The sequence below is a fragment of the Micromys minutus genome (genome assembly GCF_963924665.1).
Source record: "Micromys minutus genome assembly, chromosome: 3".
NCBI classification, from domain to species: Eukaryota; Metazoa; Chordata; class Mammalia; order Rodentia; family Muridae; genus Micromys; species Micromys minutus.
This window is the reverse complement of record NC_137972.1, coordinates 84,631,043-84,653,183: the sequence shown is the minus strand read 5'-3', so window position 1 is coordinate 84,653,183 and position 22,141 is coordinate 84,631,043. Positions and strand designations below refer to the sequence as shown.

Here is a 22,141-nt window from a genome sequence, read left to right as displayed (position 1 = left end):
CATCTTTGTGAGGTTTAAATTATCTGAGATAGAAAATATAAATCTAGGTAAAATTATTCGTCTGATTTTAAGGCCTTTATTTGTCTGTAGGAGCCCATTCTTTTCGAATTGTACATTAGATTGACAATATCTTTGACATGTGAATGAATACTCTCATCTTTCCTAGATTTATTTGTAAGTGCAAAATTGGGCAGACTATGTATGGTACTGGTTCAGGCGCTACCAAACAGGAGGCAAAGCAGTCGGCTGCCAAAGAAGCATATCAGAAGCTGTCAGGGAAAAGTTCATTGGTATGTGTTATCAATTAGATTTAATTTGTACAATTATGATTCCTTTTAAACTTGACAATGACCCATGAGGCCATGGGGCCACGAGGGTCTGGGACATAAAAGTTGTATGGCAACTCAGGATTGCTTTTTAAAACTTAACCCAAACATCCGTGAAAAATGTGTTAATTTTGTGATTGTGATTGTAGACCTGGTGTCTAGGGGGAAAGTATGTGGAGTAGTGTGTACCCAGTGGTGGACCGCCTGAGGGAGGTAAATTAGCTCCTTGTGAACATGCTAAGGGTTGTCTCTTCTTTCAGAAAACCGACAGAGCATCCCTTTCTGACACGTTTTCATCCAGTGACTTTTCCAGCAGTCCGTCTATAACAAGTAACTCGTGAGTTTGGGTAGCAAATGTGATGCGTGGGCTGAGGGTGTGGCATGTTTGAGGCTGGGGTCACCTCCCTCTCCACTAGACTGAATTCATCAAAGTTACTCTTTTCTTCTAGGGCTTCTCAGTCAGCACCTGACAGTGTTTTTTCAGAGAGCATATTTATGGTATGGTACCAGCCTTGAAGTTTCCAATTTTATGTTTTCTCTTCACTTGGATATGGTCTTCATCATTCCATAAATCTTACATTTGAATTCCATGTGTCCTTACTAAATTATGATACTAACAGTCATCGACCCTTTCTGTTCTCTTTATTAACTTTCATTCATATCAACTTCTATTCTTCAAGTGCAAAATCCTTCCCCATTCTCCTCCATCCTTTCCTATCAACTTTGTAATTCTTCCTTCTCTTCCTCCCTCTTCTTTCCTTCCCTCTCTTCCTCCCTCCCTTCCACTCTCCCCTTCTCCCTCCCTTCTTTCCTCTCTCCCTCTCTCATTTTCCTTCCCTCATTCCTGTCTCCCCTTCTCTCTCTCCCTCACTTCTTTTCTTCCCTCTCTTCTTCCCCCTTCCTTTCCTTCTCTTCCTCCCTCCCTCCCTCCCTCCCAGTCCCCTCCTTTCCCCTCTCTCCTCCCATCCTTCTTTATGCTGGGATTCAAAATTCTAGCTTCAGGTATCCTAGCCAAGTCTGCCACTGAGCTATCTCCCAGCCCTTACCCTTGTCCTTTTAAACATTTCTATTATCTTCCTTTTCCCTGCACACCCAACTGAAAAATATTTGGTGTAGTTTCACCCCTACTTAGAACCAAAACTAAACTTAAAAATCAAGCAATTTGTAATAAAAATTCATCTATTTACTAAGAACTACAAATCTGTAAGAAAAAGACAATTGATTCAATAAAATAAATATGGTCTTGCAGTAAGTGTTGGTAGGAGACTCGTGGAAACGGCCGGCATTAGGAAGCTGGTGACCTTACAGATTAAGGAACCTGGTCATATAGGGCCAGCTCCCAAACTAAGGCAATTGCTCTCCTCATCTGAAACAGCTTCCTTTTCCTTTTGTTGCAGAATGGTCTCAGAGAAAACACAAAGAAATCAGGAGTGTGAGTATCACTGTGCGCTGAACATGTTTCAGACTAGGAGTCTCTTTTAGACCCCATCTATCAGCTTCACCTGTTCTGGAATTGACAGAGCATTATCCATGGGTATTGGGTGGTTGTTCAGAAGTAGTGAAAAGCTTGAAACCTACAAATTAATATATCAGGAGAGAAACATAGAAACACACACACACACACAGTATACAGTAGATAAAAGCCCTATAGTAATGTAGCCGGAGACAGTGGTTTAGAGTGTTATTTTGAACAACCCTATTGAAGATCTGGAGTTGGAAGTGTTTTTTAAGGGAAATGTGGTGGTTTTTGTTTTTTGTGGTTTTTTTTTTTTTTTGGCAGATGGATTGGGTATAGATAGTGTAATAACTTGTTTTTTGAAGAACAGACTTTATAGAATCCATTAAGAGTTGGTTTCTTTCACTGAAGAATAAAGGCCTATTGTCGGAACTGAAGGTGAGGTGATAGCAGGAGCCACAACAAGCCACCACTGTTGTCTGAACAAAATACAAGTCCTGAGGTGGATGGGTGCAGAAACGGAACTTGCCACACAATCCAGCCCGCAGCGAAGCGGGGAGAGGAGAATTTGTGAGAGAACTTGGGAAGGAAGGGTAGACATGACTGCAGGAAGACAGCGGCCTGGTGAGGGAGGGAGGAGGAGAGGAAGACTCCGGTCCTCCATCAGTCAAGACTCCTGGCCTGACAGAGTTCAGCAGGGGGAAGGCTTGAGGGCGAAGAGGGGTGGCAGCATGGCTTTGTGTGGCTGATTTCAGGTGATGTTTGAACACCTCACTGCACATGAGGCATGAAGGCCAGAGGGAGGGACCCAGGAGAGCTCTGTCCTAAGGACGTTCTGAGTCTGAAGACAAAGGAGTGTGTAGGTGGCAAGCATGCTCAGGGGACAGTGAGAGGCAGGAAAGAACAGAAGAGAATCACAGGAAAGTGTTTTTCTGAAGAAGCTGAACGCTCCCTTCCTGTCTTCCTGATAACCGATGCAAATAGAAAGTGGCCAGTGGCCAGGAGCCTGCTCTGAAGTTCTACAGGTTCTGACCTGAGTTTTCCATTTTTGTCTCAATTTTAGAAAAGTGCCACCTAATGATGTGCAAAGAAATAAATACACCTTGGACTCCAGGTAAGCGTGCTCGTGAAACAGTTGGTTAGGGTTGAGTTATAAGTTGTATTTCCACCCAAGTAATTAACAGCTGTTGCATAGTCAGGGTTATGGTCTCTCTAAGAAGTAAGGTTTAGGAATCGAAGTGGAACGTATCAACTGCAGATCTCTGTGACGTTAGCAGTGTTTCTGATATCCCCGGGAGCTGTTAAAACGGAAAGCAAGCAGTACTTTATATCAGTGATTTAGAAGCAAAAAATAGAGAAAAGAAAGGATAGGGAGAAAGAAAGGTGTGGAGGGAGGAAAGAAATGCCTGTGAGGATGGAAACAAGTCTGTGTGGACCTGTTTTCTAGCTTCATACAAGATTTCACTAGAGAAAAAAAAGGAAGGGGGCTCATCTTCTGTAGATGATGATCCAGCTAAAATTTAAATACCTAAGATGAAGGAAGGTATTTAAATAGAGATGAAGGAAGCCTGTTTGGAGTCGCAGAACATTGCACACACATTCTGAATGTATATCAAGTGCCTAATACCTGCCACTGCCGTGGGCATTAGCCTTATGGTAAGAACCAATAGAAGTCTTCCTCTGAAAGAGTTTGGAGGTGGCCACTGGCATTAGGGTGATACTTATATTTAAACATATCTGTATTTAGAGGCTGGGGAGATGGCTCTGCTGTGCAATGTGGGGTCCTATTTTTAAACTTCAAGTGCTCCTATAAAAAGACAGGTGTAGTAGCACATACATCTGTAATGCCAAAGCTGGCCAGGGTGGAAGGAATGGTAGAGACAAGCAGATTGACAGAAGTCAGTCAACAGACAGCATAACCAGTCAGTGAACTCCAAGTTCAATGAAAGGCTCAGTCTCAAGATGTAAGGTGCAAGGTGGCTGTGGTAGCATTGCACACCTCAATCCCAGCACTCAGGAGGCAGAGGCAGGCAGATCAACTGAGCTCAAGGCCAGCCTGGGCTACAGAGAGAGTTCCAGGACAACTAGGGCTACAAAGAAAAACCATGTCTCAAAAACCAAAACAAAATAAAACTGGTGGAGAGTAATCAAGGAAGACCTCTATCATCAATCTCTGGCTTACACACACGCACATGCACACACACACATACACACACATATACATATACACATACATACACACATACATACACACACATACACATGCATACACAACTCATATACACACTCGTGTGTACACATACACACAGACACACACAGACACATGAACACACACATACATACAGACGCACACAGACACATGAACACACACATACATGTGTACAACCACACCCGCATACCTGTACATATAGATACATAGGTATCTGTAGTTACATAATCTGTATTCACATATTTATATGACACACATAATCTAATTACAAAATATAGCCAGAGTTAAAGAGAAACAATAGTGTGATAAGAAATGGAAAGAAAGCCCTAAGGTCACTTTTCTGTGGAGAAAGCATGTGCCTGAAGTATAATGAGAAGGTTACAATGAGGTGGGTTGAAAGAACCGAGGACATGCTACGTGGTGCTTTATGGGACATTTAAGGGTTTCCTGGTGTTTTTGCTGAATGCAAAGGTACGGTTTGCAGAAGGTTTAAGGGCAAGGGAAACACTGTCAGACTAAGTTTTTACAGGTAAGGTCGGGCAGGAGAAGTTGGGTACCAGTCAGCAAGCCATCACTGCAGGAGCCTGAGGGCTATGCTGGAGTAAAGATGTTAGAAATGAAGAAATGTCGGCAGATGGTATTCCATAGAAGGTTAGCAAGGCTTACGGATGGGATGTGGGGGAAACAGAAACAAACAGGTCGTTACAGGCAACCTTGGGCTTCAGCTTTCTCTGTGGTACTTGTAGCACACAACTGAGTGACTCTTTAACTTTAATACTTGTTTGCAGGGGGGGTCATTTCTTCTTTGTAGCCGCTGGAGAAGGATACTTCATCATGCCTTACATAGAGCCAGAGGGAGCGATCTTTTATATTAAATTCTCTATTTAATAAGGGAGGTAAAGAGAAGGTTTTTTTGTTTTTGTTGTTGTTTGTTTTTTGTGGTTTTTTTTTTTTTTTTTTGTGGCTCAGGAGTTCTACCAGACATTATTACAAACAAGAAGGGAAGAATCATTTTCATCTTACGTGAAACACTAAACCTCAGAGCAATATCAATCTTACCCAGGTTTAACAATGATTTTGAAGACATAGAAGAAATTGGCGAAGGTGGATTTGGCCAAGTTTTCAAAGCAAGACACAAAATCGATGGAAAGATGTATGCTATCAAGCGTGTTAAATATAATACTGAGTGAGTACCTGTCTGTCTTTTGGACAAGTGCTGAACCCCAAACCTCATCTTTATGTTGTTCTTCATTGCTGATTTCTTCCTGGTCCCCCTTAATCTCCTGACTCCAGAGTTTGGTTAATTCTGAAATGACCTTACCTTACAGTGGGTATTTATTTCAGTTTAAAAATATGATTGTATCATATTAAGGCAGTCTGAAACCTGAAGCTCTTTGGTTTAAGGTGGTTTTCTCAATTTTTTCATTTTGAGGCTCTCTCTCCTCTTTGATGTCTCAGGCTTATATCACGTTGATATAAGACCAGCCATAGGGTAGTTTCAAGAAAATAGCACAGTGTCTTAGCTCGTGAGCCTGACCCCTGTAAAGCTTCATTGGACCAAGTCTTGGTTTCTCTGAGTAAACTAGTCCCTCCATTCATCTTTGTCACACATTGAAAATTCTAAGTTAGGTTCTGCTTGCAGCTTGCGTTGCCTACCCTTGCTGCTTGTGAATCCCAAAGATTTTTAACACATCTTCAAAACAGAATATCAACTAATATGTAGCCACTGGAAATTGTTACAGACAGTGTAAAGAAGATGCAAATGGTGTTTACCTTATCTTTTTCTTTTACCTTGTGAATGAGAACAGCTACGGTTTCAGATGCTGTTTTACTGTGCATTCAGTTCTTTTCCCCTTTGAGTTCTGGCTCTCATGCTAAAACTTGGCATGGGAACCGCAGTGACTCCAGAGAGAGGAGCCTGGGTGGTTGCGTCCCACTACTTGAGGTGTTCTTTAGCTATGGGGGGGAGGGTGTAACGGCGTTTGTTTCCTGTGTTCTCTGAAATAGGAAGGCGAAGCGCGAAGTACAAGCACTGGCCGAACTCAATCACGTGAACATTGTTCAATACCATATTTGCTGGGAGGGAGAGGACTATGATCCTGAGAGGAGCATGGATAAGGATAGAAGTCGGTAAGGAGAGATTCTCAAGGCTGCGATGGGGTGGAGGGCACTTAGTACTTCCTGTGTGGGGGCCACTAGAGGAAGCTGCTGCTTGTCACAGTTAATGATCAGAACAGCCTTCAAAAGACACCGTGCTCCCCTGTTCTAAGGCTCTCCTGCTCCTTTCCACCATCCAAACTTGCTTTCAGTTTCTTTGTTTTAGATTCACTTTATACCCCAGACTCACAGGCACATTCCAGTAGGCCATGCTCAAATTTGCCTTAAAGGTTTTTTTTTTTTTTTTTTTTTTTTTTTTATGAGATGGCGAGATGGATCAAGAGATAAGAGCCTAGATTGCTTTTGCAAGTATGTCAGGTGGCCCATAACCACCTGTAATTCCAATTCCAGGGTATCCTCTGGCTTCTGTGGGTACCAGCATTCATGTACACATACCCACACAGAGACAAAGGCACGCCATTCGAAGATAAACATTTTAAAAGAAGACTTTAAAATTTTCCTCACCTCTTTTTAAGCTCTCACGTTCTGCATTCCTGACCCCCTTGTTTTTCATATAGCTGGTGCTATAGTTTGTAGGAGTAAAGACTGATTTAACACGTAGATGCTGAATCCAAAAGGCTCGTCTTGCGCCACCGAACCTTTCTTTTCCGCAGAGGCTTCAGGCAGTAAGCCTTTGGAATGTAGCTGCACCACCGTGCTGGAGTTGGGAGTTGCCCAGAGCTTGCCAGATGGCCTCACTCCACTCCCTCTTAGTTTTTCCTCAGCCCCTTCTATAGAACTGGGAATTCTAAAGACCAGGCTTCTGCCTTGGAAAGCCATGCAGATTTCTTGGGGACAGTTTTCTCACTGAAATCCTGATGCCACTGGAGATCTTATTGTTCACAATCTCTTCTTCCAGAGTTGGGGTCCTCCTTGTGCCATTGAGAACTCTAGGACTTAATGGCCATCAGAAAACAAAAGGCTGCATTAGCTTTAAGTGAATTATTGACCATATCATATTTGCTAGCATATGTGTGTTTGGAAAACTTAAACTCAATATGGAAGGCAACTTTGTTCATAAGATACATAGAAACTGTGATTAGCAAAAACAGTCCTCCAACTTTATAAGGCAACCAATTTATTGGTGCATTTGTAGGAGTTTCTAAAGGAACTGTCATCTTAGGCTTCTTTTTTTGTTTGTTTGTTTGTTTTTGCTTTTTGTTTTTCTTTTACCTCTGTGAGACTCTAATCCCCTTGATGATAAGGAAAGTACCTAACTCATTTTTTAAGTGTTCTGTGCCCTTTGTAAAACAGATGTTCAGTTAACTGATGACAAATTAAAATGCTTCAAACTTACTTTATATAAAAGTGGAAAAAACTCAATTTCTGCAAGTAATACTACCCATATCTACTATCAAAAGTGATCAGAGATTTACAGCACCAAAGAATATATAGGCTCCTACTTTATAGATAAACAATTGAAGCTCTGGATTCTTGGGAAACCATGACTTATATGAAGTGGTTTGTTTTATTTCTTCTTCTTTTTTGCATTTAAATATTTTTATTTAATTTTTTTTGGTTTTGTTTTTTAATTGTTTTACTTATTTACATTCTAAATGCCTCCCCTTCCCAGTCCCCTCTCCAAGAGTTCTTCACACACACCCCCTTGGCCTCTGAGAGGGTTCTCCCACTCCAGCAGCTCACCTCCACTTAGGTGCATACTCTCCCACTGAAGCTATACAAGGTGGTCCTTTGCTCCATATGTGGGTGCTGGGGGGAGGCTCAATGGTCTGTATTTTCTTTGGTTTGTGGTTTAGTCTCTGGGAGCTCCCAGGGGTTCAGGTGAGTTGAGACTATTGGTCTTCCTATGGTTTTTCCACCCCTTTTAGCTTTTTCAGTCCTTCCTCCAACTCTGCCATAGGGGTCCCTGGGCTCACTCCAATGTTTGGCTGTGAGTATCTGTATCTGTCTCAGTCAGCTGCTGGTAGAACCTCTCAGAGGTCTAGCTATGCTAGGCTCCTGTCTGCAAGCACATCATAGCATCAGTAATAGTATTGGGCCTTGGTGCCTGCCAATGGGATGGATTCCCAAGTTGGGCCAGTCACTGGATGGCCTTTCTTTCAGTCTCTGCTTCATTTTTGTCCCTGCATTTCTTTTGGACAGGAGCAATTCTGGGTCAGAAATTTTGACAGTGGGTTGGTAACCCCGTTCCTTAACTATCCTGGCCCTATCTACTGGAGTTGATCTCATCAGGTTCCCTTTTCCCACTATTGGGCATTTCAGCTAAGGTCACCCCCGTTGAGTTCTGGATGTCTTTCACATCCCAGGTCTCTCGGACTTTCTATAGGTTCCCCCTGCCTCTACCCCTCACCCCCTCCACACACACAGCTACATATTTCCATTTAGTCTCCTGGCTCTCTGGGCTTCTCTCCTGTCTCCCCCAATACCTGATACCTGTGGTATGGTAGGGCATCTTTTGGGTACATTTCCAGGAGTGGTAAAGCTGGCTCTTCAGGTAGAACTATTTTCAATTATCTAAGAAAGTGCCAGATTGATTTCCAGGGTGACTGTGCCAGTTTGCAATCCTACCAGCAATGAAGGAGTGTTTCTCTTTCTTTACATCCTTGCCAGCATCTGCTGTCACCTGAGTTTTTGATCTTAGCCATTCTGACTGGTGTGAGGTGGAATCTTGGAGTCATTTTGATTTGCATTTCCCTGATGACTAAGGATGTTGAGCATTTCTTTAAGTGCTTCTCGGCCATTCCTGATTCCTCTCTTGAGAATTCTCTGCTTAGCTCTGTACCTGATTATGTATATGTATATGTATATGTATGTGTATGTGTATGTGTATGTGTATGTGTATGTGTATGTGTATGTGTATATGTATATGATGTAGATGTAGATGTACATTAAATTGGATTCTTTGGTTTCTTGAAGGTTAACTTCTTGAGTTCTTTATATATTTTGCATATTAGTCCTCTAATGGATGTTCAATTAGTGAAGATCTTTTCCCAATCTGTAGGTTGCTATTTTGACCTATTGATGGTATTCTTTGCCTTACAAAAGCTTTTCAGTTTCATTAGATCCCATTTATCAATTGTTGATCTTAGAGTGTGAGCCATTGGTATTCTGTTCAGGAAAATTTCCCCTGTGCCAAGGCTCTTTCCCACTTTCTCTTCTATTAGATTCAGTGTATCTGGTTTTATGTGGAAGTTCTTGAGCCACTTGGACTTGAGCTTTGTGCAAAGTGGTAAATAAGGATCTATTTTTATTCTTCTACATGCTGACCCACCAGTTAGACCAGCACCATTTATTGAAGATGCTTTCTTTTTTCCACTGTGTGGTTTTGGCTTCTCTGTCAAAGCTCAAGTGTTCATAGGTGTGTGGGTTCCTTTCTGGATCTTCAACTCTATTCCTTTGATCTACCTGTCTGTCTCTGTACCAATACCATGTGGTCTTTATCACTGTTGCTCTGTAGTACAGCTTGAAGTCAGAGATGGTGATTCCCCAGAAGATCTTTTGTTGTTGAGTCAACAAAAGGAGATCATGGGGGATACAAATTGGAAAGGAAGAAGTCAAAATATCACTATCTGCAGATGATATGATAGTATGCATACATGACCTGCAAAATTTCACCAGAGAAGTCCTACAGCTGATAAACAACTTCAACAAAGTGGCTGGATAGAAAATTGACTAAAACAAATCAGTAGTCCTCCTTTATACAAATGATAAACAGGCTGAGAAAGAAACTAGGGAAACAACACCCTTCACAATAGCCACAAGTAGTATAAAATATCTTTGTGTAACTCTAACCAAGCAATGAAAGATCCATATGACAAGAACTTCAAGTCCATGAAGAAAGAAATCAAAGACCTCATAAGATGGAAAGATCTCCCATGCTCATGGATTGGTAGGATTAACATAGTGAAAATGGCCATCTTGCAGAAAGCAATCTGTAGCTTCAATGCAATCCCCATCAAAATTCCAACACAATTCTTCACAGACATGGAAAGAACAATTCTCAATTTTTATATGGAAAAACAAAAAAAAAAAAACAAAAAAAAAAAAAAACAGGATAGCCAAAACAATTCTCAACAATAATTTTTTTTCATATAGTATGTTTTAATCATTATTTTTCATCTTGCAACTCCTCCCAGGTCTCCCCCACTTCCCTAACTACCCAACTCTATGTTCTTCCCCCATTTAAAAACAGAAACCAGTAAGAAGATAATTCCAAAACAAAGCTAAAAGCCCACATAAACAACCACCATGGAGTCCATTTTGTGTCATCTGCTGTCCCTGGGCATGTCACCCTGAAGTAGGATTGATAAACCAATTTCCCTACATTAGAGAAAGCTGGTTTTCCTTTTGTCAGAGGGTATCAGTTATAAATAGCTTCTGGGTGGGGAGTGGGACCCTATTTGGCTTGAGCATGCGCAGAGCCTGTGCCTGCTGTCATGGCTCCGGTGAGTTTATATGTGCCCTGTTGTGCTAGGAACCAAGTCAAGAAGTTCAGAGTTGATTGGCATTTATAACAAGGAGAAACAATCTAAAGAAAGATGTTGGCCCTAATTGCTGACAATCTGAAAGAGGCCTTCCACACAGGTCTGATTCACATCCTAACTGTGCAGGCTCTCTAACGAAGTCTGTAAACAGCAGCTATATCTCGTTTGATGTAAATGTAATCAAGGGTGCTACTCTTTTGGGTACACTGATTGACAGGTCCATGCGTTTGGAAACATCTCTACAGACTGAACTGCCAGAAAACTCATGTGCTTGGGACCCAGCACCCTTTCTGTCTTCACCTCAGCCCTGCTCTTTTCCTTTTATTTCAAGTTTATTATATTTAGATTTTTATTCTGAGACATGCTTTGGGTTTCATAAAATATGGTAGAACTTTTAAAAATGAATTTATTTTATTTTTATTGCTACTTTTAATGTACTGTGAATTTTGTGTCCAGATACAAGACCCGGTGCCTCTTTATTCAAATGGAATTCTGTGATAAAGGAACTCTGGAGCAATGGATTGAAATGAGAAACCAGAGTAAAATGGAAAAAACTCTGACTTTGGAGTTATTTGAACAGATAGTGACAGGAGTGGATTATATACACGGGAAAGGCTTAATTCACAGAGATCTTAAGGTAAGTGGAAAATTTCCTTGTGGTTAACTTTAGCAATGTATCTTCTTTAATTTTCGATTTGTGATTGGCACTTAGTCATGATAAAATTACATCTCTCTAAATGTCTTAAAGTAGGTCTGGAACTTACCCCAAATGCTGTCCCATGGAACTGCATGGCAGGTCTCTGGGACCTGTGAACTTATTGTGACAATGATCCTATTAGAAGTCTTGTTCTTTTCAGGCTACATTTAACTTGGTGATTATTGCCTTGTTGAAAGCAATTAACAGTTTTCATATTCTGAAAAATTATTGTGATTGCACGGTCCAGCTGGCTGCCCTGACCCAGCCTCTGCTCTGCTCTACTGTGGTTGAGCGGTTACACCTGAGGGCAGGCACAGCTAAAGAGTCCACAGCTTAGTGTTGTCTTGATTGGGATTTCCTGCCCCATGATTAGGAAAACCATCCAAGCCTTCAAATATGCATTGTCCCTTAGTGTGTTTGTTTTCATCTTCTGGACCACTAGGTTCCTCAGTTTCCTTTTCATCAGCAAGAAAGAAGAGGTGCAAACAGCTCTGTGATTATTTTCTTTATCACAAACCTACTGTCTTAGTCAGGGTTTCTATTCCTACACAAAACATCATGATCAAGAAGCAAGTTAGAGAGGAAAGGGTTTATTCAGCTTACATTTGCACATTGCTGTTCATCACCAAAGGAAGTCAGGACAGGAACTCAGGCAGGGCAGGAACCTGGAGGCAGGAGCTGATGCAGAGGCCATGAAGGGGTGCTGCTTAATGGCTCTCTCTCTCTCTCTGTCTCTCTCTCTCTGTCTCTCTCTGTCTCTGTCTCTCTCTGTCTCTCTCTCTGTCTCTGTCTCTCTCTGTCTCTGTCTCTCTCTCTCTCTCTCTCTCTCTCTCTCTCTCTCTCTCTCTCTCTCTCTCTCTCTCTCTCTCTCTCTCTCTCTCTCTCTTCAACCCAGGACTACCAGTATAAGGATGGCACCATCCACAATGGGCGGGGCCCTCCCCATCTAATCACTGATTGAGAAAAGGTCTTACAACTGGACCTCATGGAGGCATTTCCTCAACTGAGGCTCCTTTCTCTGTGATAACTCCAGCTTGTGTCAAGTTGACACACAAAAACAGCCAGAACACTTACTATGCCAAGTCCTGCCTGACAGCTTTGCTCACGTCCTTCACTGGACAAACTTCTAATGTGCCCCTTTGTCTTGATTCCCTTACTTAGTCTTTCCTCTGCTGCTGCCCTTTTCTGCCTTGTCTATGTGGAACTTGGCTGTCTGTGTACTCCACCTGCCTACAATATCCTGAACAAGGGATTCTTCACAACAGTCTCTGGGAAAATCAGTACCCTTGTTTATAGCTGCTTGCCGAACCTAGTTAAAATTAAGTGGACTTCAAAACATATGAGTTCTTCTGCTTGTCTTGTGTTCATAAACTTAATAATTTGATATTTGAGTCCACTCATTTTTCTCTGTAGCAATATCTGGACATGTTCTTGAACGTTAGGACATTTTTAGAAATGTTATGTTTCAAAGGATAAATTAGGGCCAGTGTAGGTTACACAAACTTGAAATCCCAACATCTGAGAACCTGAGGCAGGAGGATTATGAGCTTGAATTCGGCCTGGTCCACACAGCTAGAAGGTGACACATCTTCCCTGTTCCTTAACCTTATACTGTATCAGGTTAAACCAGATAGAGCATCATTCATTGTGTTTTCTTTATAATAAAAATCAATCTGATATTATTCCTTGTCTCATCCAGATTAGCTGTTTACACAAATTCAATCATCTGTTTCTCAGAGTTGGGTTATAGCTGCTGTTCTGAGGTAGCAAGAGCTCCCTCATTCACCTGTGGATTGGCAAAGTTCTGCTGCTGTGACTTCAGTTTATCTTGGGAACATTGTCTCTCCATGTCTGTCACATACAAATCGGCTTCTTCTGTTACTGACTTTGGGTTCAAATCAACTTACTGAACTTGAATCTCATTGCTAATTTTTATACAGGGCTCCTCAGAAGCTTATTTTGGTCTTTCCTAGGCTCCTCATCTTATCTCTTGATCCTTACCTCAGCCCTCTCATAGGTGTGTGTGTGTGTGTGTGTGTGTGTGTGTGTGTGTGTGTGTTGCACAACATTGTGTTGAATGTCTAATTTTGCAATACTAATTTTGTCACCAACAGTCTTTCTGTTTTCAGTCAGTGCTGTGTAATTATTTAGCACGTGTGGTCACTCTTTTATTTGTTATATGTGCATGTGGTATCTGTGTGTGTATGTGTGTGTGTGTATGTGTGTGTATGTGTGTGTATATGTGTGTGTGTGTGTGTATGTGTGTGTGTGTATGTGTGTGTATGTGTGTGTGTGTGTGTGTGTGTGTGTGTGTGTTTGGGCTCAGCGGATAAAGATGTTTGTTGTACAAGACTAGCGATCTAAGTTCAATTGCTGGAGCCCACATAGCAGTGAAAAGAAAAAAAAATCAATGTCACAAAATTGTCCTATACATTTAACATATGCTTAAAATTGCATCTCAGAGTGACCAGAGATGTCGTTCATTCATTAGAGTCCTTGCCTATGATGCATGAAGCTCTGAATTTGATCCCCAGTTGTGCACAAACCAGGCATGGGGCTCATCCTCTAAATCCCAGGACTCTGAATGTGGAGGTGACAGGATCATAAGTTCTAGGTCATTGTTGGCTATGAACTGAGTTCGAGACTAGCATGGGATATGTGAAGCCCTGTAAGAAAAGAAATAAAACAGCACCCCCCCCAACCCAAACAATGGCAGCAACAAAAACAAAATGACCAAAGGAAATTCATAGAAAAGGTGTTTTGTGATCGTTATCAGCATCTATTTAAGAAGGTGGAGGGGGTGTACTTGCTAAGAACTGTCAGAAATGGAGAGAAATCCTGCATAGGCTATCCTGCAGTATCGATGAGAACTGACCCATTCAGAAACTCAAAATTGCAAGGGGTTTTAGTTCCCATCAGGTCCTGAGTCACATCTGTAGAATTCCCTCAGGTGGGTTCCCAGCCCTGTTCTGGGATGGGGCTCTAACTCTCATTTCTTGTACCTCTCACTGGACTAGGGGTATGAAAGCAATGAGTTGCACTCACTCCCACCCCCTCCTGGGACCCTGCAAACGGAATTTTTCACTTCACAGCTGATCTGGTATTTGGAAACAGGGATAACTCAAGCCGCCTTTGCTGTTATTTGAGTGTCTTTTCTTCTTTCTTCACTTGACACTTTTAAAGACCCAGGATTTTAAGTTCCCTGATTTAGGAAGACTGTGGAAGGATAAATGCAATTCATACAGTCAGCATAAAAGACAGTTGGGAGCTGGGTGGTGTTGGCAGTGTACAACTTTAATCCCAGCACTCTCGAGGCAGAGGCATGTTGTGGATATTAACATGATGGCTTTTCCCCATGGTCCCCACACCGCTTGGCACTCTAGACTACCTCTAAGAACTCTGGTGTGGTTCAGTCTACCACCCAACATGTTCCTTTCCTCCACTGCCCAGTATAAACATGACTCCACAGAGTTAATTTAATTGTGTTAATTTAATAAATTAACACAATAAGCTTACAATCAATGGACAAAGATATAAACTGCCCTTCAATCTGAGATAAATAGACCCATAGAAAACCTTAGAAATAATAATAACAATCTCATCAAGCTAGAGATATGCCAAGAGGAATATACATATCACCTTCTATCTTCATTTCTCCTCCAATCTCCTTTCCCCTAATCTCCACCTATTGCCTCCTCTTCCATTCCTAGACCTTTCTCTGCCTATCTCTCTTATGTCTAATCATATATCACTTTAATATCAACCCAAAGAGGCAGGCAGATCTCTGAGTTCTAGACCAGTGTAGTCTATAAAGTGAGTTCCAGGACTGCTGAGGCTACACAAAGAAACCCTGTCACATCCCCAAATATAGTTGGGACCTGTGCTAATAGTTGTTCCAATTGGTATATAGTAATTAATTTTTTTCTATAGCCAGGTAATATATTTTTAGTAGATGAAAAATGTATTAAGATCGGAGACTTTGGCCTTGCGACAGCCCTGGAAAATGATGGAAAACCCCGAACAAAGAGTACAGGAACTCTTCTGTACATGAGTCCAGAACAGGTAAAGCCCTTTCCTTTCTATTTAATTCCTCTTTAATCTCTCTCTCTCCCTCTCCCTTTCACCTTCCCCCCTCCCCTTTCCTCCTCATATGTACATGTTTATGTAGGTGTGTGTACATGCATGTGGTGTGTAAATGTTTGTGCATGAGCATATGAAGGCCAGAGGTCATGTCAGGATGTCTGGAATCTTGTCTGATTGCCAATGCAAGGCAAAAGAGTCAGAGACAGCCAGTGCTCCAGTTGTTAGGGGACCCACTTGAAGACCAAGAGACAGCCAGTGCTCCAGTTGTTAGGGGACCCACTTGAAGACCAAGAGACAGCCAGTGCTCCAGTTGTTAGGGGACCCACTTGAAGACCAAGAGACAGCCAGTGCTCCAGTTGTGAGGGGACCCACTTGAAGACCAAGCTGCACATTTGCTACAAATATCCAGAAGCCATTTTAATGTAATATATCACTTACAGATAATTTTTTTCTCAAAAGGCATGAAGACTTATATTAGGTAACAAAGACAAATGTATTTTGACTTTCAGTTATCTTTGGAGGAATATGGAAGAGAAGTGGACATCTTTGCTTTGGGCCTTATTCTAGCTGAACTTGTTCACATATGCAAGACTGCTTCAGAAAGAATAGAGGTAAATATTCCAAGAATGAATTAAGAAAGGTAAAGCATTGACAATCTTTAAGCACTACTACTGTTGCCATTTGGTGAGGGTGTGGTGTGACCACATTAGCTTCTGGTTGTAAGTAAATCATATTTTCTCTTTCAAGCATTGCCAGCCATTTTGCTATAGATTAAAAACTTTGGCTTTCTTTAGAATATGTGTATAGCCTGTAAGATTCCCACTCAAGTTTGCCAACAAAGTCTCATTGATTAGAAGGAAATTTCTGCTCTAAGTGCTACCTGGATATAAAAAGGAACAAGCCAGTTTCTCAAGGGATTCATTTTGTAAGAGGCAAGAAAGAGAACATCAGATAATGACTATTTTTAGAAGACAGAAAGTATGTGGAAACAGCTAAAAAAATATTTCCAGAAGTCTGGATTTAGGTTTAATGGAAACATGTAAATTGGGTGCTGAAGGATCAGGTTTTTTTATTTGTTTGTTTTGTTTTCTGGGTTTTTGGGGGGGTATTCAAGGGCATATACACACGCACAAACACATGAACACGTGTTTACATGTTCTCGTATGCTCACGGCAGTCAGAAGGCAATTAACCTGAGTTAGCTCATGCTAATAGTATGAAATAAAAAGCATGTAACGCCGCATGGAGGTTAGAATGTGCAGTGTGTGTTGGGACTAACAGGCAGAATGGTTTTATCTGAAGCTGATTGGTGGGACTGGAAAGAGTATGGGCTTTGTCATGTAGGTGATGAGGAATCACTGGAGACAGCAGGCTATTAAACATCCTAGTTGGAGGCTCAGGAAAAAAGGCTTGCCTGGAGTCCAGAGCCTTATCTTCCCTAAAGTAGAGATGATGGAGAGATGTACTCTTTCACTTCAAAGCACTGATCATTAAGGATGGTCACACAGTTGAGGTAGGCATGGGGAGGGGCGTTTTGCTTGCTTCTTAGACTAAAGAGTCCACCCTAAATTTTAGAACTCTTTTAGATTTAGTATGTCTGCAGCTACTACAGTGTTTAGCTTTTCTTCCTATGTAAATTACTGCCTAGTAAATACATGTATTCATTGTGTTTCAGTTTTTCCAGTGTCTAAGAAACGGCATCTTCTCTGGAGATACGTTCGATAACAAAGAAGTAAGCACTTGAAAGTCATCAGTTTTTTTCCCCCTATTTTCTTTCCTGATACTGACTCTTACCTGTAATTAACAGAAAAGTCTTCTACAGAAATTACTCTCAAAGAAACCCAGGGAACGACCTAAGACATCTGAAATCCTGAAGACCTTGGCTGAATGGAAGAACATCTTGGAGAAAAAGAAAAGAAACACATGTTAGGGTTTTCCTTCAACTCTCTGCAATCTGAAGTCAAATGTCAGTGAACATCGAATGTCTTTCCTTAACACTCTCCCAGACAGGTTTTGGTTAGGGTGACCCACAGACATTGTTTTCATTGGCTATGAAAAAGTACGTTTTTCTCAAATGTTAATTGTCAGGCCTGCGGCTGCTAGCCAAATATGGAAAGGTTTGTTTCTTTCTCAATCAGCCCAAAGAGAAAGGCAAGCTCCTGTGGGGAAGGTCACATAGCCTCCAGTGGGAACTGAATGAGTAAGGACGCTGGCTTTTTGCATAGTAAGGAGCTGGCAGCCAGAGCTGGCACAGAAGGACCTGCAGACAGACAGACAGGCAGGGACACAATGACATGGACTAGAATGGAGCAGGGAGGTAGGGAGACTGAGAGAGAGCCTCATGGAGAAATGAAATAGCAGAGTCGTAGGCATAAGTTAGATGGGCTAGCTGAGAGACTACCCCAGAAAACAGGCCACCAGCCTTATACTATACAGATGTCTCAGTGTCTTTATCATTAAACAGCAAGCAAGACCACTGAAAACCCTGCAATAGGTTGGTTTTTGTTTTGTTTTGTTGGGTTTTCCCTTCCTGTTACCTCAAGAACAATCTTGCAAAGTTATTTTTGGACAGTTCCATTCATGTATTGCATTTTGATCATCTTCCACACCCTCTGTTGTTCATGCCTTCTCATGTAAACTGTGGCCTCTGAATGTGGGAGTCCAAATTCATCTGTTTGTCCTTAAATCGCTTCTCTCAAGTAGTTATTGTGACAAGAAAAGTAACGAAATGGTACCAGAAGTAGGGTTGTGTCAAAATAAACCTACTGTGCGGTGTCTTGGGCTCTCAGTACTAGTTGGTTTGTAGGAGGAATGTGGATAAGTTTGAAGTAGCAGGCTAGAGAAATCCTCAAATGGTTTACATCAAACTTAACATGGTAGATCAGAAGTCTCTGAGAAAAAGGAACCCATTTGGAATTGGACTAGATACAAGACATTCGTATAAGATTCAAAAGACTGGTGGGGGAAATTTCAAGACATTCAGGCTGTGGCATGGTGGCTGTCTCCTGCTTTTAGCTAGAGTTACAGATTGAATTGGGAAGGAGTGAGGGTAAGATGTGAGAAAACAAAGTGCTGGAAATGACCGCCTTCAAAGACAAGGAGGATGCAAAGCTGTTAAAGCGATTAAGTACACTAAGAGAAACTACACACTTTATGTTGCCGGTATTATAGGAACAAGACCACACCCGTGGGTGGCTGCACAGTATGAAAATGAAAAACCCTTTAAATGTCTTCCATTTCAAAAGCTCAAGCAGGAATACATAGGGGGAGAAGTTTTTGTTTCAGCTGTGTAGGAGTTTAGAGAATGCTATAGCCACACTCCAAAATTTACATTTCAAGATGGCGGCAGGACTTGGCATCATCCGTGTAATGCTGGTTTTGCAGGAAAGCACAACATAAGGTCATAGGGGCAGAGATGTTTGTCTGATAGTTTCATAACAAGCCTGTGAGGGTAATGTATAATAGGGTGGTCAGGTTCCTTGAAGAAAGGCTCTGAGAGGCTATGTGAAACTGTAAAGGTGAAACCTAAGTTTTAACTGTAATCCAGGATGTGGGTTGGAGTCCAATTCTTCTGAGAAGGCCCTCCATGCTCCCAGACAATCGCAGCCTGGGACAATCACCACCGATCAGCTAAGCCAGACTCCCCATCTTCCCCACTCACCCCCCATCCCTGCCTGGGCTCTCAGCCCCAGAACCCAACTCTATTCTCAATTCCCCACCATCCAGTGCATCTGAGTGTCTAGGAGTTTGGGAGCCCCATGCTCATCATAGGCCTGTAGACACTGGACCCTCTGTGTGGTTTCCACTGGTGACTGGACTTTGGCCTCCCACATCTTAGGCTGCATTTTCCCACCCAGAGCAGGTATATTGGTGCTTACTGAGAGCTGATCACGTGACAGCAGGTATAGGGTAAATGCAATCTAGTGTTGGCAGAGTTCACACACACCTGAAGCCAGAGCTGATAATCTATTTCTCGCCTGCTCAAGCAACAGTCCCACACCCAAGTGGCAGGGTGAAACTCGAAACCACATTCAGATAATGCAGCTGAGTATTCCAGACACTGGAGGCTGAGATATAGCTTTTGCTTGCCCTGCTTGGATTTAGCCTTGCAGGGGTCCAGTCTTTCCTTGCTGGTCTCTCAGACTTGTTTTGTAGAATAGGGATAGGTACTTTGTGCCTTTGTATGCTGTAATATTTGTTTTATAGGATCTCATAGCTAAGAGTTTTTCTTTGCTTCTCAAAGCACTTTGGACTTTTGAATGGAGTTGAGTGTTAAGATTATGGGAATGTTTGAGGTGAGACTGAATGCATTTTCCATTATGAGATGGCCATGAGCCAACAGAGACTTGGACATATTCCTACCACCATGAACTGAAGCTTTTGCCAAATCTTTCCTGTCATTAAGGATTGTATTATCTGAAATTGAGTCTAAAATAAATAAATCTCTCCTCCCTTAGTTGCACCTGTTGGGTTTTTAGTGACAAGAAAAGTAGCTGACATACTGTTTACAGAAGTCATGTCTACAAGAAGCACCCATAATGCCTTCAAAAAGAGAATGGATTTAAAATTTTATTTACATATTGGAGAATGAACTAAATATAGATGTAGTAACACTGTATTAACAGTATTTACAGAAGGAAACCATTCATAAATTCACAGAACATTCCAGAACATACAAAATAAAAACATTTAAAAAAAATCTCCTCCTCCTCTTTTTTTGAATCTCAACAAATAGGGCGAGATGGGAAAGACAGACAAGGGAGAAAGCAATGCTAAATTCCCAAGTGGTTGGCTGAGAGGAGGGGGGATGAGGCTGGTAAGGGAGATCCTGTTTTCTTATTCTGTGTATCTTGCATCTGTTATTATTTTTAGAAAGATAGCTGTGCTGTTGGCAGTAGTAGGAAACTCTCCATCTGGACAGGTAAGATTGCTTTTTACAGAGCAGAGGTCTCAGAAAAGACACTTAAGAAACTCCCAAGAATATGAATGACTTAGAAGACAGAGACAAAGCAGGTGTTAGCCCCAAACAGCAGCAGGGAATGCTGGATGAAGATGTGGAGACCTTGGAGGAGTCTTAGTTTAAACTTCAGAGCAACAAATCAGCATTAGAAAAGCTTCCTGTTGTTTTACATTTTAAGAACTGAGCCAAATTCAGGCTTACAGGAGGTGAGAAGCAGTGAGAGACTCCTAAAAGGGTGTGGCCTTTTCTAAGGAGTCACTAAAGCCTGTCTTGTGTCCTCTGACTACTACTTTGGTATGGTAAGGCAAGGTTCACCATCAGACACTAAACTACAGTGGGGGTGTGGAGGAGAGAATATTGTCAAGAGTTTAAAATGGTGAACATGGACTTGTACAATGGAAAGATGCATGTTACCGTATTAACAATGTTATCCAGTTTATCATCACCCAGAGTGGAAGAATGGGGTGCAGAAAAACAACCACGAAGAAATTAGGCCTGAATGTGATTATTCTTTTAGGTAATTTGTTTCCCTTAAAAGGCAATTTAACACACACACACACACACACACACACACACACACACGAGAGAGAGAGAGAGAGAGAGAGAGAGAGAGAGAGAGAGAGAGAGAGAGAGAGAGAGAGAGACTATTCTTTTAAAGAAATATTTATTTTATTTGTGTGTCCATGTCTTTGTAAGTGAGCACAGTGACAGCCCAGGCCAAAACAGGGCATCAGATCCCCTGGGACTGGAGTTACTGAGAAAGAAGGAAAAGACAGTAGCTGTAGTAGATGTTAGCCACTGCCAAATATAAGTGAAGATATATAGGTATTGGGCATATTATTTACGTTCTTCAAATTTTCTAGGTAGAAAGAAATCTTTTTAAAAAGACTAAAATTAGCTTTAATGAACAAAGCTACATTTAAGAGGAATGCCAAATATTATGGCCAGGGAGAGTATAACATTTTACCCTTCTCTTACTGGTCTTTTTACATTTTGAAATATGTATATTATCTTTTATCATTTTAATTTACTTCTGAGGCTATATTTTCTCATTCTCCAAACCAGGAAATCCCACGTATCTTAATCAGAGCAACAGTTGGGCAGAGTAGGGTCTCATTCGCTAATTCCAAGTGCATTTTTGAAAAAACATTTTTTACCTAGTTGCTTCACTAGGAAATTTTATCACAGAGAAAACACATCATTTCTATTAAATATTCAAATGTAACAAACATAAATGTAACAAATTTATATCAGATATATTCATAATCTATATACACACATAGATTTTATATGTTACTACAAACATGTATGGCTGGTTGCATAATCGTGGAACCCAATTTAAAATGAAATATAAGGTGCTTTTTAAGAGGCTGAATGTGGGACAGCTGCATGGTCTCATTAAGTACCCACTGTGCGCATTGCTGTGTGACAGGAGGTGTCTGGATATCAGCTTCTCCGAGTCCTCATCATCTGTTGACTCACCAATCAGTCTTACAAGAACCGTTCCCACTTGGTTACCAGAACTTGAGGTTTTCTGGTACGTTAACATTTTATTATAAGAAATACTTTTGTTCAATGTTAATTCTCTCGACTTTTATCTCTAAACACACAAGAATGAGTCTGTATGTATCATGTGCAGCTTTAACACATACTTTTACCTCTGCTGTTATCCCAACCCCTTCCCCTTTTGTTTCTTTGGCTGGAAAATTTTGAAGTAAATCTCAGTTGTAGTTATAAATATTTAAAAGTTGACTTGTAATAGACAAGTTCTTTGTAATATTAACAAAATCATAAACCACTGCTACCCAA

General features: G+C 41.3%; 1 protein-coding gene across 1 annotated transcript in view; it reads left to right on the top strand.

Annotated features, from left to right (window-relative positions):
• Positions 1-20,023, top strand: part of EIF2AK2 (eukaryotic translation initiation factor 2 alpha kinase 2) — a 35,174-nt gene extending 15,151 nt beyond the window's left edge. Inside the window, exons 5-16 of the mRNA XM_080915060.1 lie at positions 167-290; positions 587-663; positions 776-824; positions 1,724-1,758; positions 2,846-2,896; positions 5,055-5,177; positions 5,999-6,121; positions 11,050-11,230; positions 15,221-15,352; positions 15,883-15,984; positions 17,048-17,104; positions 17,180-20,023. Of these exons, the coding sequence (XP_080771186.1) occupies positions 167-290; positions 587-663; positions 776-824; positions 1,724-1,758; positions 2,846-2,896; positions 5,055-5,177; positions 5,999-6,121; positions 11,050-11,230; positions 15,221-15,352; positions 15,883-15,984; positions 17,048-17,104; positions 17,180-17,302 (1,177 nt within the window). The 3' untranslated portion in view covers positions 17,303-20,023. The remainder of the gene's footprint in view (positions 1-166; positions 291-586; positions 664-775; positions 825-1,723; positions 1,759-2,845; positions 2,897-5,054; positions 5,178-5,998; positions 6,122-11,049; positions 11,231-15,220; positions 15,353-15,882; positions 15,985-17,047; positions 17,105-17,179) is intronic.
• Positions 20,024-22,141: the final 2,118 nt, after the last annotated feature.